The following is a 14550-nucleotide window of genomic DNA, read 5'->3' on the forward strand; positions in this document are numbered from 1 at the left end:
CTACGAATAAAGGTATTATGATGATGAGTGGCAACAGTTTATGGCTTTTGACCTTCCTGCTGAAGTATGCAATATTTTGGCAGCCACGCGGCCCTCCGCTAAGACGGTATACGCCTACCGTTGGCAGAAATTTGTATTCTACTGTACAGAAAGGTCTATTGACCCACTTTCTGCTTTTTTTCCATTGTTTTTCTATTCATTCAAACCCTTTCCCAACAGGACTCTGCTTTGGGAACTCTCAAGGGTTATCGTTCTGCTCTATCCACTTTTGTGCGGCTGCCAGACCAACCCTCTCTCTTTAGGTCTCCGATTGTAAATAGGTTTTGAAGGGGCTGGCTCACTTGTTTCTGCCCATGCCCTTTGTTATGCCGCAATGTAACCTTGATTTGTTTTTTACTTATCTTCTTTGTGCTCCCTTTGAGCCTTTACCCAACTATTCCTTCCGTCTGCTTATCATCAAAAAATGTCATTCCACCTTGACCACACTAAAGAATTCCGGGTGGACGATCAACTCTTTGTGGGGTACATGGGCGCTAAGAAGGGGGCGGCCAGGGAAGGACCATCTCTCGCTGGGTTGTTCTCTGTATTAAGATCTGCTATGCCATGGCTAAGAAGCAGCCCCCCTGAGGGATTCAGGGCCTTGGCTCGGGGTGTCCCATTCCTGGACATCTGTCAGGCAGCAACGTGGGAATCTTTGCACACTTTTGCCAAACACTACTGCCTGGACAGTCAGATCCGCAGGGATGGGCATTTTATTGTTCGATCCTGCTGGACTTCTTAGTGTAAGGTATTGTTCCGCAACCCATTGCGGGGATGGTATGGCTAGACGCTAGAAGTCTCTATCAGATAAACAAGTTACATACCTTTGGTAACGAATTATCTAGTTGCAGATTCCTTACGGTCCCACCCATGCCTCCCCACTTTGCGTTCTGATTTTGTTAGGACTAGGGTTACCCCCCTTTTCAGGGCCCTAGTTTTGCACACGTTTTCGTCACTTCGTGGCTCTGTGCTTCTGGCGTGTAAAAAAGAAAGTACTGACGTCCACGAGCCTGGGTGGCACCTATATAGGTTACCACAATATCCTAACCGAAGCTACCGATGATGTCACGCGGATCCGAATGGAGCCACCCAATGGCGCGCGCAAGGGATTTTGCTCGAGCAAAAGTTCTCTGATACAGCCTGCACCTGGAAAATTCAAAGGTAAGGAATCTGCAGCTAGGTAGTGTCTACCAGATAATGCATTACCGAACATAAGTAACTTGTTCTATAAGACCATTTAGTGCATAATGCTGTGTCCCATGGGTGAAAAAGTTGGCGGGGATGAGGCTAGCGCAGCCAAGATGGCAGACGTGCTCTACCACACGTTTGAGCCTCCTTCCTGGATGTCAAACGCCGTCTTCGCGACCTCAACTTGAAATACTCACTGTTTTTCCCACCTAGATTACGTATCATGACAGACAAAGCATGCTTCTTTGACTCACTGAAGGACGTTTGGGAATGGCTGAAGGCGTTGGGGCTTGTGTCACCCCAGCGGGCGCCAGCTTGTGATGCAAAGCCCTCCTATAAATGCAGGAGTTCTAGACCTGGAACAGGTCAGACAGGAAAGAATATGGGCCCTCCAGTCCATGGTGGCAATAAGCGATTCCCGACCTGACACCAGAAAGATGAACAATCCTCGCAGTCTTCGAGGAAAGCAGACACAGATGCCTTGGCACCACCAGATGTTACTCGGCAGACAGCTGATGACATTATCTGAACATCTCCTACTCCTCCATGTCACTCTCTTGGTTTCCTTTCTTGGCAGATCATGCACCATTATGTACTGTTGTTTTTCTTGCTGTCACTTAGCTCCTCTACAATTGACATCCTAATACATTGCTGGTTCCTGTAATATGCACATGGCCACCATCTTATACATCTAACACCGGCTAAATTACACACACTTTCACTACATGGGGTACACCACCCTTGGCCGCTGCACCTCCAAACGGTAAAACCCTCTGTTACAGGCTTTACTGCTGTATATCGCTAAGTATTTTAACAATTTGGGTAGAAAACCTGTTGTTCCTCTGCTCTCGTAGCATTTAATACCTGCAGCTCATCTTTCCCCTCAGTTTGGCTTTGCCTCTATGCCCTATAAAACCCTAATCTGGCGCTAAAGCGCTTCAGTACTACCATCACAAGTCTGGTCCCTAGCACCATTCATGACCGTTGCCCTTCTCCCATATACAAACTGCCGACATGACACATACTACTTTCACTACGTGGAATGTGCGTGCATGCATACACCCTCCTGCCGATGTGCTGTTTATGGCCATCTTAAGTTCTCATCACAGTTTTGTTACGGGTTGGTGGTCACTGATGATGAGAACCTGAGGACACAGGCAAGTACCTTCCTGCTCACTCCCATGGTGTTACTTCCGTGAGGCACCCCCAACTCCTTTTCACACTTTTTATTCCTACACTTTCTTTCGCTCACACAAGCTTGGTCGCACCACATGATGGGATGGGTTTGACCATGGGAGACTTAAACTAATTTAACGAAACAGGTATTTTTAACATTAAAATGGTGATCCAGATCCCTCCAGTACAGACAGTATATGGTTAACCGCTGGTCCAATAGATTTTGTTAAGGGATTATAACCGATTGGAAGGGATCCAAGTATCGGACTCACTGTATGAACAGTTCTGTAGTAGGGGATCTCTGTGTATAGTCATAATCTAGTGAATAGTCCCGCCCATGTGCGTGGACCCCGGCAATCAAAAATAATCTCTTAAGTTGTCAAAAAATTGCAGAACTGCAAAGACACTTAAGAGAAAATTTAAAGACAAATAATGCAGCCTATATCCACAGGCTACACTGTCCAGTACTTCAACTAGAAATTCCACCAAAAATCCACAAACAGCAAAGCCTGTCCAGATTTCCCTTGCTTTTACTGCAAAAACCCCTCAGAAATGATAGAGAGGAAGGCCTGGACAGACAAGCCCCATAGGCTGCCATTATGTGGCTTAAACAGGATACTGTGCCTTTAAGGAAACCTTCTAGAACCTTCTCCCAGTATCCCAGAATGCATAGCAGGTCCCACTGACTTCAGTTCTTTTTTCCGGCTCCTGCTTACAGGACCCTGGCATTGAGCTCTCCCTTGTTTCAAGGGTTTATTGCATGTTTTGGCACTTTTTGTATTCTAAAAAGTGTTGCAGTTACTCTCTTGGTTTTCTCTTCTCTTCTGTGTGCTGCTTCAGGTGTTTTAGGGCTCTAAAATGCCTGGACTCTTTGTGAAGTGTCCAGCATGTGAGAGGAAGAAGGCCAGAGGTGATCCACATGATGTCTGCATTGTCTGCCTCCCTGAAGATCATGTCCCTGAGGAGTGTGTCATCTGCCAGCAGTTTACAACTCGCACTCTGAAGGAAAGGGCGAAGATCAGGCTGTCTGGCCTTGAGGAGAGGCGTCTGCAGGCTGCAGGTGGGTCTGGGCAGTCAGGGAAGGTTCCCTCTGCCTCTGCTGAGGCCTCTGGGGGGCTCCCCAGAGGCAGGAAGCCCAGCAAGCGATCCCGGTCTCCGTCGACGTCGATAGCGTCGACGACGACGTCGAGAGGGATGACGGCGGTGTGCTCCCCTTCTCCCCGGGGCTCCGGGTCGAGACATCGGGGCGACTCGACGTCGAAGCCACCGCGGACGAAGCCGCCGTCGACGCCGTCTTCGTCGTCGACGTCGAGGGCTTCATACCGACGTCATGGACGGAGCAGGCATCGGCGCTCGCCGTCGAGGCGACACCGCCGGTCGACGTCGAGGGGATCCTCGACGTCGAGAGCATCCAGACGACGGCGGCGACGCTCGTCGTCGAGAAAGGACCGTTCGACGTCGCGGAGGCGTGCGACGTCGCGGAGGAAGAGGTCGACGTCGAGGGATCGGCGTTCGACGTCGAGGGATCGGCGTTCGACGTCGAGGAAGAAGAGGTCGACGTCGCGGAGGCAGCGTTCGACGCCGGAGTCAAGGAAACGTCCTTCGACGCCGGAAAAGCGACGCTCGACGTCGAGCAGACGGAGGTCGACGTCTGGGAGTCGGTCAGGCTCTCCAAAGCGTCGCAAGAGGGATTCTAGTCCCAGGAGTCACACTGCTTCCAGTGGGGGACGCAAGAGGAAGCGATCTCCGGCTGAAGGGGCGGGCTCTCAGCCCTCTTCGCCTAAAGGGTCACAGGGCACGGTGTACTCTGCGGTGTACACTCCTTCTCGGCCTCGGTCGACGCATACACCTGTTCCTAAGGCGGTCACTCCTCCTCCTCCTCTACCTAAAGAGGATCCTCCTACTCTGCCTCCTCTTCCAGCGGACGACCCGCCGCCACCGGTCCCTCCGCGTGGGCCTGCACCGCAGCCGAAGGTTCCTCCGCCGAGGTCCACTTCGCTGCCGTTTTTGCCTGTACCTCCTAAGGGGACCCCTAAACCTGCACCCAAGGAGGCTCCGAGGGGGACCCCACCACGGAAACCGGTGGGGAGGCCACGGACTGGCAGGTCTCGCTCTCGCTCTGGGAGGCGGGACAGGTCGCGACACAGATCGTCCACGCGGTCGAGACGCCGCCATAGGAGGCGCGAGTCTCGCTCCCGCACGGGATCCTCTGGCTCCAGGGAGCGTTCTCCTACCCTGTCGGGATCACCGGATACGAGGGTGTCCCCAATTGATGACCTGGTGGCGTTCCAGGATGTCCTCTTGAGGGGCGCTGCGAAGCTGGGCATACCCCTGACGGTGCCCACACCGAAGACGTCAGTGATCTTTGAGACATTGCACCAAAAACACTCGTCTCGCCCTCTCCTGCCTCTGGTACCGGGCCTGGAGGAACCAGCTATGGACCTTTTCCTCACCCCCGCGGTGACAAAGGCGGCGCCATCTAGGTTGTTGAGGAAGTACCGGGCCCCGGATTCGGATCCGGCTTTTCTGAGAGCGGAACCCCCTCCGGACTCAGTCATTGTGACGGCGGCGCGCAAACAGCATGCCTCCGCTCCGTCATCCACGGTCCCCCCGGATAAGGAGTCCAGGTGGATGGATTCGGCAGGGAGAAAGGTCTGTGGAACAGCCGCCACCTCCATGAAGGCTGCGAGTGCCACGGCGCTGTTGGGTCGGTACGCCCGCGCCCTCTGGGACTCCCTTGAGCGTTTTGCGGAGCACTTGCCTCGTGAACAGCGTGAGGATTTTCAGGAGGTGCTGAGTGAAGGGATGCTGGTGGCCAATCAGATCATCAGTGCGGCAGCGGACTCTTCCCTGTTGGCTGCTCATGGGTTTTGCCATGGGATCAACCAGAGACGTCACGCCTGGCTCCGTCTTACGTCCCTGAAACCGGACGCACAGCAGAGGGTGGCCAACCTGCCGTTCTCCGGCAAGTCTCTTTTTGGGCAGCATGCGGACGACGAGATGGCCCGCATGAAGGCGGAGGCCGAGACGCTCACGGCGGTGGGCCTCGAGAAGCCTAAGGAGACGAAGAAGCCGTACCGCCCTTTCCAACGGCGGTCCGGTGGGCAAGGCCGTGGACGTGGCCAGGCTTCGGGACATTCGCAACAGCAACAGCAGTTCCGTAAGCCGTTCCAGAAGCGCCAGAGGGGCAGGGGAGGCCAGCAGTCGGCTCCGGCGCCCAAGGGCCAGGCTGGGTCTAGGCCCTAGGAACTTACTTCCCCCGGATCCGTTACCCACTCCGGTAGAGGGAAGCATCCAATTTTTTCTGGCAGAGTGGAGAAAAATTACTCAGGACAAGTGGGTGCTGAATATTGTTTGCAATGGATACAGTCTTCGGTTCACCAGCCCGCCTCCATCGATTCCTCCGGTCAGCTCGCGGTTTCAGCTGCTAGAGCTCCAGGTGGAGGCCGATACCCTGTTAAGGAAAAGGGCGATAGAAGACGTGCCTCTGTCCCAGAGAGGAAGAGGCCTGTACTCCCGGTTCTTCCTGGTTCGCAAGAAGGACAAGAACGAGTTCAGGCCCATTCTGGACTTGCGACAGGCAAACAAGTGGATTCGCAGGGAAAAGTTTCGCATGCTGTCGTTGCATCAGATTTATCCTCAGTTGCAACAGGGGGACTGGCTCTGTGCCATAGACCTACAGGATGCATACTTCCATGTGCCCATTGCACGCAAACACAGGATGTTCCTGCGGTTCCAAGTCGGCACCAATCATTATCAATACAGAGTACTCCCATTCGGGCTGAAGTCTGCGCCGAGAACATTCTCGAAGTGCATGGCGGTGGTGGCAGCGCACCTGCGGAAGAACAAGGTGTTTGTCTACCCGTACCTGGACGATTGGTTGATCAAGGCATCCTCCTTCTCGGAAGCGCGAGCACACTTCCAGAAGACGTGCGTTCTCTTGGACAAGCTGGGGTTGCACATCAACATGGCCAAGTCGGTCCCGACTCCGGTCCAATGCATACAGTACTTGGGAGCCTCCATCGATACGCTGTCAGCAAGCGTGTCTCCTTCGGAAGAGCGACGATTATCTCTCCTTCGGAAGGCTCAGGCTCTTATGTCGACTCCATCTACAACAGTGAGGACGGTGTCTTCTCTACTGGGTTCGATGGCCTCTTGTATCTTCCTGACGCCGCACGCACGCCTGCACATGAGACCGCTGCAGGAGTGCTTGGAGGACCAGTGGGATCAGAGGAAAGGATCCTGGGACGACAGGATACGACTGTCTCTGCATGCTCTTCAGTCTCTGAAGTGGTGGTGTTCGGCGGAGAATCTCCTCAGCGGGGTTCCTTTTCACAAGGACATTCCCACGCAGACTGTCGTGACGGATGCTTCTCTCCTGGGATGGGGAGCGCACTCCGGGACTCTGCAGATTCAGGGAACGTGGTCTCCGGTGGAGGCCACTTATCACATCAACTTCCTGGAACTCAGAGCTGTTCACTTGGCACTGAAGGCCTTTCTTCCGTCCTTCCAGACCAGCTCCCTGCTTGTGCAAACGGACAACACTACCACAATGTACTACCTCAACAAGCAGGGGGGCTCGAGATCTCGCACTCTGTCACAGGAGGCGCAGGCGATCTGGCACTGGCTCCTGGCCAGAGGACTGACGATAACGGCTACCCATCTGCCAGGTGTGCAGAATGTTCAGGCGGACGCCCTGAGCAGGCTGATTCAGGAAAACCACGAATGGGTCATAAACGACGAAGTACTGGGAGAAGTCTTCGCAAGGTGGGGAACTCCAGACGTAGATTTGTTCGCCACCGCCGAAAACAGCAAATGCCGAGACTTCGCCTCCAGGTACTACCAGCCGGGGTCGCTGGGGAATGCGCTATGGATCAGCTGGTCGAACAGCTTTCTGTACGCTTTTCCACCCATTCCCCTGATTCCGGCGGTACTCATCAAGCTGGCCCAGTCCAGGGCTCGGATGATTCTCATTGCCCCGGAGTGGCCCAGGCAGTGGTGGTTCACGGACCTGCTTCACCGATCTCTCCTTCCCCACATTCGGTTGCCGTGCAGGCCGGACCTTCTCACGAAGTTCGGGGGGCGGATGTTACACCCCAGCCTCTCGTCTTTGAGTTTGGCGGCATGGCTCCTGAGATAGTGCAATATGGACATCTGAATCTGCCCAAAGATTGCATGAACATACTGAAGGAGTCTAAGAGACCTTCCACTAGGACTTCATATGCTTACAAGTGGAAGAGGTTTTGTATCTGGTGCCAGTCTAGGAACCATGACCCTACGACCTGCAAGGAAGATGTCATCCTTCCTTACCTTTTACATTTGGCGCAGTCTGGCCTTAATGTTCATTCCATTAGGGTTCATCTTGCTGCATTGACTGCCTACAGGAAATGCCCTTCACAGACTTCTTTTTTCCAGATCCCTGTGATCAAAGACTTTCTGGAAGGATTGAAGAAGGTGTTCCCTCCTGTCAGGCTTCCCTCGCCTTCATGGGAATTGAATGTGGTGCTGTCCAGATTGATGAAGGAGCCTTTTGAACCCATTCACAAGGCTTCGTTGCAGCACCTGTCCTGGAAGGCGGCGTTCCTCGTGGCCATTACATCGGCCCGCAGGGTGAGTGAAATTCAGGCGTTGTGTTGTACTGAACCTTATACTGTATTTCATGCTGCTAAGGTTGTGATGCGTACTCACCCTAAATTTCTTCCCAAGGTTATTTCTGATTTTCATGTCAACCAGACCATAACTTTACCTACGTTTTTTCAGAATCCTTCATCTCCAGCGGAAAGGTCTTTACATTCCCTGGATGTTAGGAGGGTGTTGAAATTTTATCTGGATAAGACCAAAGATATTCGTAGGTCAGACCAATTGTTTGTCAATTATGGATCAGTCAGGACGGGTCTTGCTACCTCTAAGCAGTCCATTTCTAGGTGGATTGTGTCCTGCATTCAATTGTGTTACCAAAAAGCTAATAAGACCTTAGGCGGTAAGCCTAAGGCTCATTCCACCAGGGGCAAAGCTGCCACGACAGCCTTGCTCCGTAATGTGCCGATTGCAGAAATCTGCAAGGCCGCCACTTGGAAGTCGGTTCATACCTTTGCTAAGCATTACTGCCTGGACTCTGATGCCAGGGCAGACGCTCAGGTTGGGCAGGCTTCGCTGCGGAATTTGTTCGCACAGTAGTGGCGTTATGTTCTTTCTCCACCGCCGCTTTGGTGTGGGGATGGGCTTGCCATTCTATTCACTAGATTATGACTATACACAGAGATCCCCTACTACAGAAGGAGTAGTTTCTGTCCTGTAACTCCAGTTCTGTAGTAGGGGTATCTCTGTTATAGTCATAAGCGCCCGCCCTCCTCCCCGGTGGAGAATTGTTCATGTAAGTAATGCTACAGGTCTGGCGTTTTTACGCCTTCAAAAAGAACTGAAGTCAGTGGGACCTGCTATGCATTCTGGGATACTGGGAGAAGGTTCTAGAAGGTTTCCTTAAAGGCACAGTATCCTGTTTAAGCCACATAATGGCAGCCTATGGGGCTTGTCTGTCCAGGCCTTCCTCTCTATCATTTCTGAGGGGTTTTTGCAGTAAAAGCAAGGGAAATCTGGACAGGCTTTGCTGTTTGTGGATTTTTGGTGGAATTTCTAGTTGAAGTACTGGACAGTGTAGCCTGTGGATATAGGCTGCATTATTTGTCTTTAAATTTTCTCTTAAGTGTCTTTGCAGTTCTGCAATTTTTTGACAACTTAAGAGATTATTTTTGATTGCCGGGGTCCACGCACATGGGCGGGACTATTCACTAGATTATGACTATAACAGAGATACCCCTACTACAGAACTGGAGTTACAGGACAGAAACTACTCCTTCCTTTGTTGTGAACGACTGCACAGGACGCCTGGAGCTACACACCTAGGAGGTGCGCGTCCACTGTCTCCATCGAAGGACTAAGAAAATAAGGTCACATCTTGCTTCCTTATCTAGGGCTAATAACGGCCAAATGGCTCATCACTCGTTGATGGAAGGCGCAGGAGCCCCACGTGCTTGCGACTTGGATACAATCTCTTATGACCTGGACTCAGGCAGAAAGTGTCTCTTTGCACTGGGAAGACATTTTAGGGCCTATGTAAATACCCCATAGTGACTAACGGGGATGCTATTGCGCTCATGTATACTGTGCAAATTGTTATACCAAATGTGAAAACGGCATATACTAATTGTAATTCAAATTTCAATAAATAGATTCGAACAAGAAAAAATAGGTGAAAAAGTTGGCAATTGTGAGAATAGACTGGAGAGGGTATAACAGATCCAGACTTGGCATAAACATGTGCAAGGATTGCTGTTAGTTTGGCAGTTTTGGCCTGACGTCTAGGAAGAGCTTCTCTAGAACGTCTTGTTTGATAATGTACAGAGTATTCCAAAATGTGAATTTCCACTTTACTGCTACTTCCAAGACTTCTTAAAAACATATCTATACTTAAAAATGCAGACACTCATTCAAAAAAGTTTGCCCTTGGTGTATTTTGCAAGAAATTATGACAAATGGAATAGCTCTGGGTTAGTGATTTTGTCAGAAGAGATCAGAGCAGGGCAAGCAGCTATGCTTATGTTTTTAAACTATTATATTCAGTCATCATATTGTGCTCTATTTAATTACATATAATATGTATTCCCCCTCTTGTGACCCATAACTGATATGTTGGCCTTTTGGAAATCATTGCATTATTCACTGAGTCTAGATGTTGGTAGGTATTCAGGGGGCACCTTTAAGGTTCCCTCTGGGTGCATGTATTAATAAATCCCTCACTGTGGGCCTAATAATAGGAGATGCTTGATACCAAACATCTTTCGTTTCAGTGAGGCCATCCTGTGGCTGGGGAACTCCTAATCACTAGTGCCCAGTACACAGTCTCAAGATCGCCTCCCTGTTCACTGACAACACCCATGAATTGACATGAACATCACATGTATGTCCTCACATTTAATGAGATGCACCCTGCCTTAGGGATGTAAGGCCTGCTGTAGAGGGGGGGGGGCTTACTTATATCATATGAATTGTCTGCAGGCATGGCAAACAGGAGATGTGCCATGTTATGTCTGCACTTTTCTCTGCACCATGTCACACAGTCTGCATGAGTGTGCTGAGGGGTCCCTTAGGGTTTCACAATGCATGCTGCAGCCCTTAGGGACCCTCTTTAGCCTCCTTACCCTGGGTACCAGGGGTACCATTTAATTGGGACTTTCAGGGGGTGCTAAATGTATTGCCAAATGGGGGAACAATTATACGGTTTTAGGGAAAGAGATCTGGCACTAGGGACCTGGATAGCAGGAACCCAGTGCACTTTTTTCAAAATTGCATCAAGTACCAGGCACAAAGTGGGGGTTATCATGCGAAAAGGAGCACTTCCCTACAGTACCCAAACTGTTTGCAAAAATGCATAAAAGCAAAAAAAAACTTTCGATTCAGTACAAACAAATTCAAAGTACTGGAGAAATCGCCTTGGAAGCAGGGAAAAATTAAACAAATAAAACTTTTTTTCTATTTTTACAGATACTTGGAAACAATATCAGATGTCTTAAACTCTGTTAAGAAAATGGAAGAAAGCTTGAAGCGCCTTAAACAAGCTCGTAAAACTGTGTCTTCCAATGTTAGTACAACTGGAGGCAACAGGGATGACAACAAGATCAGGCTGCAGTTGGCTTTGGACATAGAGCATTTTGGAGATCAAGTAAGTGAATGTGAATACATCTGCATATTCTTGCTGATCATGTCTCTGTGATATCTTTGTTTTCTCATTTTACTAATTTGTGTTACACATTATGAGGGTCTGTTACTCCACCATGCTGTAATTCAGTAACCATTATTATTTCCATCTGATATGCATATTGCATGGATATGTGATTTACTGAGCATATCTCTATTTTAACTCCCTGTCAATGGCTACTATAATATGAATCAGCTGGAGGAAACATGAATATTATATACAGTATTTCACATCATGGTTAAAGCTTAGCTGTTTTTATCCAGTGGAAACTCAGATCTTGTGGGCTGCAGTTTTACTTCTAACTAAAATGTTTTGCTATTGTAGATAACATTTTGCCAGTTTGTATAGCTATAGCATGCTCACTTAATCCTAAGTAATTAAAATAGGTGTGCGCTTATAAACCACACCCTGTTTATTCTTCATAGTTGTGTGGTTAGTTGTATCCGGTTATGTCTTGCCAAAAAATCTGATATTTTTAGGCGCTGCAGTCCCTTCCACTAGGGTGATAAATTCTACTAGGAGGTGGGCTGTATTCTCTAATTGTTGTTGTTACAGATCACTCAATCCACTGAAGATGAGAATGGTGGACAGCCTTCAGTTTGCAATTTCTCTAGCAGAGAAAGGCCTGAACAAAAGTTGAGTAAAAAGAGTACTTGACAACTACATATGATCAAGATCATACTTCCCTAGTCAGGATTCCCGTAGTGGCCACATTCTTAAGTCTTCAGAGCATATTTCTACCAATTGCATTCAGGGCCTCTCTGAGGAATTATTAATTAATATTGACCTCCCTCAAACTTATGTATTTTTAGCCTCGGGCACTGTCTGCTTGAAAAATTGTAACTTCTGATGGATACATCTGCCAGTGGATTCCTCACCTTGTGAATATCCCCTTGCGTCAGCAACATTCGGAAATTCTTTTTGTAGCTTCGCGCCGACGTGGACGATGTCACAGAGGCACGACACCGCGCGACTCCGCTGTGACGTGACGTCACTGACTCCATAATAGGCCCACACCGGCGTGATGACATCAGTTCCCTTTTTTCCGCGTCGTCGATGCTAACGGTTTCTAGAGATCCTCTGTAGCTGTTGGTAACTTTGTTACTGTTTATTTCATTTCGGTGCCCTTTTGCTTCTTTGTGTCGAAATGTCCACGAAGAAGACGGTATTTAAGCCCTGCGGAGAGTGCGGCAAGATGATGTCTATTACGGATCCGCACGAGTGCTACGTTTGGTGTTTGATTTCGGACCATGACGTCGATGAATGTTCATTCTGTAAGAAAATGAATCCTAAGGCTCTCCGTGAGAGTGAGGCGAAACTCCTTGTTGAAAAGCAGGAAGGACAAGAAGAGGTCGAGGTCACAGACTCGTCGTTCGAGGTCTCACCCAAAGTCCCGCTCGAGGTCGTCTTCGGTGCATGCTTCGAAGTCATCGAGGAAGAAGCACAAGAAGAGATCTCATGAGTCTCGTCATCACTCTGGGAAGGACTCGAGACCGAAGTCGCAGGTGAAGTTACTTCGCAAGGATGTGGAGGCTCCGGAAGTTCAAGTCTCCGAAGGTGAGGCTTCGCCTGTGAATTCGCCTGTTCATTAACCGAAGCCGATGTCGAATCCTTCTCCGGCTCCGACTCCTTCTTCTGACCAGGAGGGTGAAGGAGATGAAGAAGATGGAGGAGAAGAGGAGGCTCCGTTGCCTGCGGGTTCGTCGACCCCGGTGCATCAGCCAGAGGTGGAGGTCGAAGTCGAGAAAACTCCACTCCCTCGAGAGCAGCCTGTGGGCTCTTATCCAGCTTTTCCTGCTCTAGGTCAGGACCCTACTCAGTTCCTGAATGCTATGTATGGAGTGTATTCAAGAGCTATGTACCCCTTTGGTGCACCGGTTGGTCCCACGGGTCCATTAGCATACAATCTGGGTGTCCCCCAGACTTACGCTCCTGCGCCTTTTATGCCATTTATGCTGGTACCGACGCCGCCTTGGGTTTACTCGGCGCTGCCAAAGCCTTCGACGCCAAGACCTTCGACGCCGATGCCGAATCTGATCCGACCTAGTGTTCAGCGGTCTGGTCCTCCAGCTTCGGGCTCGACGCCAGCTCCGACGGAGTCGATTCCCGATCTGTTGACTTCATTCATGAAGGAGAGGTCGAGGCGTGAGTCACAGAGACTTCTGGAAGAGCAGAGGTATCGTGAAGCAGAAATGGAAGAGGGTGAGCTGCAGGATTCAGAGGATCTTTTCGATGATCTGAGAGAGGCTAGTGGTCTTAAACTGTCCCCTGATTGGGATTTGGCCTCTGGTTTCTGACACCCGTTCTAAGGATGTGACACCTTATCACGTGGTAATAAGAAAGGCTGCAGACTTGTTGAATTTAACACTTCCAACTGCTGAGTATAAGGCTAATATACCGACTGAAGTCCTTAATTCGCCTATCTCTGTGGTCGAGCCTATGCTTCCTTTTAATGATGCTTTGGCGGAGCCTATATCTGAGGTTTGGAAAAGACCACTTACAGCCCCTGCTGTTTCAAGGGCGGTTGCAAGAAGGTACAGGGTGGCGCCTGGTGACCCGGACTTTTTATCCACACACCCCTTGCCGAAGAGCTTGGTTGTGCAGGAGGCGGCCTGCTCGAAAAAATCTGCGGGCGCTTTTCCACAGGTTCCTGGGGATAAGGAATCGAAGAAGCAGGACCAGGCTGCTAAAAAAGTATTTTCCTCGGCAAGCATGGTGCTCAAATCAACTAATGCAGCTTGTCTAATGGGACGCTATATCTATGCGTTGATGAATTCAGTCAAACAGCTGGTTCCAAAGCTTCCTGAGGAGGATAGGAAGGATTTCCAAGAGGTGATTGTTGACACTCAGGCTGCCGCTAGACAGGTCATTCAGAGTGGCCTGAACACTGCTGACTCGGTGGCAAGAGTGATGGGTTCTTCAGTGGCCACAAGAAGAGTGGCATGGCTTAAATCCTCTGAATTCTCTGCGGATGTCCAAGCTGCCTTGATGGATTTGCCCTTGGATGGGTCAGGATTGTTTGGAAAGAAGGCTGATGCTGCTTTAGAAAGGTTCAAGGACAGCAGAGCAACGGCGAGATCTTTGGGCCTACAGTCCAGAGGTACTACAGGGAGAAGGTTCAGAGGTTTTGGCAGGTCTTCCTTTCGAACCTACAGGCAGCCTCAACAGCAGCAGCAGCAGCAAAATACGCTGTACAAGTCGTACAGAGGCAGGCAAGGAGCTCATCCTAGGGGTCGACAGGCCTCCTCCTCCTCTATCTCTTCCCAACCCCCTGCCACCACAGCAAAGCAGCCCTAGTTCCGCCATTCCGGATCATGTGGGCCCAGTGGGGGGCCGGCTTACCCATTTTCTACGAGATTGGGAATTGATTACATCGGATCTTTGGGTTCTCA

At 50.1% G+C, this 14550-nt stretch overlaps 1 protein-coding gene across 1 annotated transcript in view; it reads left to right on the top strand.

Moving 5' to 3' along the window:
- Positions 1–14550, top strand: part of COG2 (component of oligomeric golgi complex 2) — a 358467-nt gene that overhangs the window by 330772 nt on the left and 13145 nt on the right. Inside the window, exon 17 of the mRNA XM_078648793.1 lies at positions 10945–11122. Within this exon, the coding sequence (XP_078504919.1) occupies positions 10945–11122 (178 nt within the window). The remainder of the gene's footprint in view (positions 1–10944; positions 11123–14550) is intronic.

Source organism: Lissotriton helveticus, chromosome 6, assembly GCF_964261635.1.
Source record: "Lissotriton helveticus chromosome 6, aLisHel1.1, whole genome shotgun sequence".
Lineage (NCBI taxonomy): Eukaryota > Metazoa > Chordata > Amphibia > Caudata > Salamandridae > Lissotriton > Lissotriton helveticus.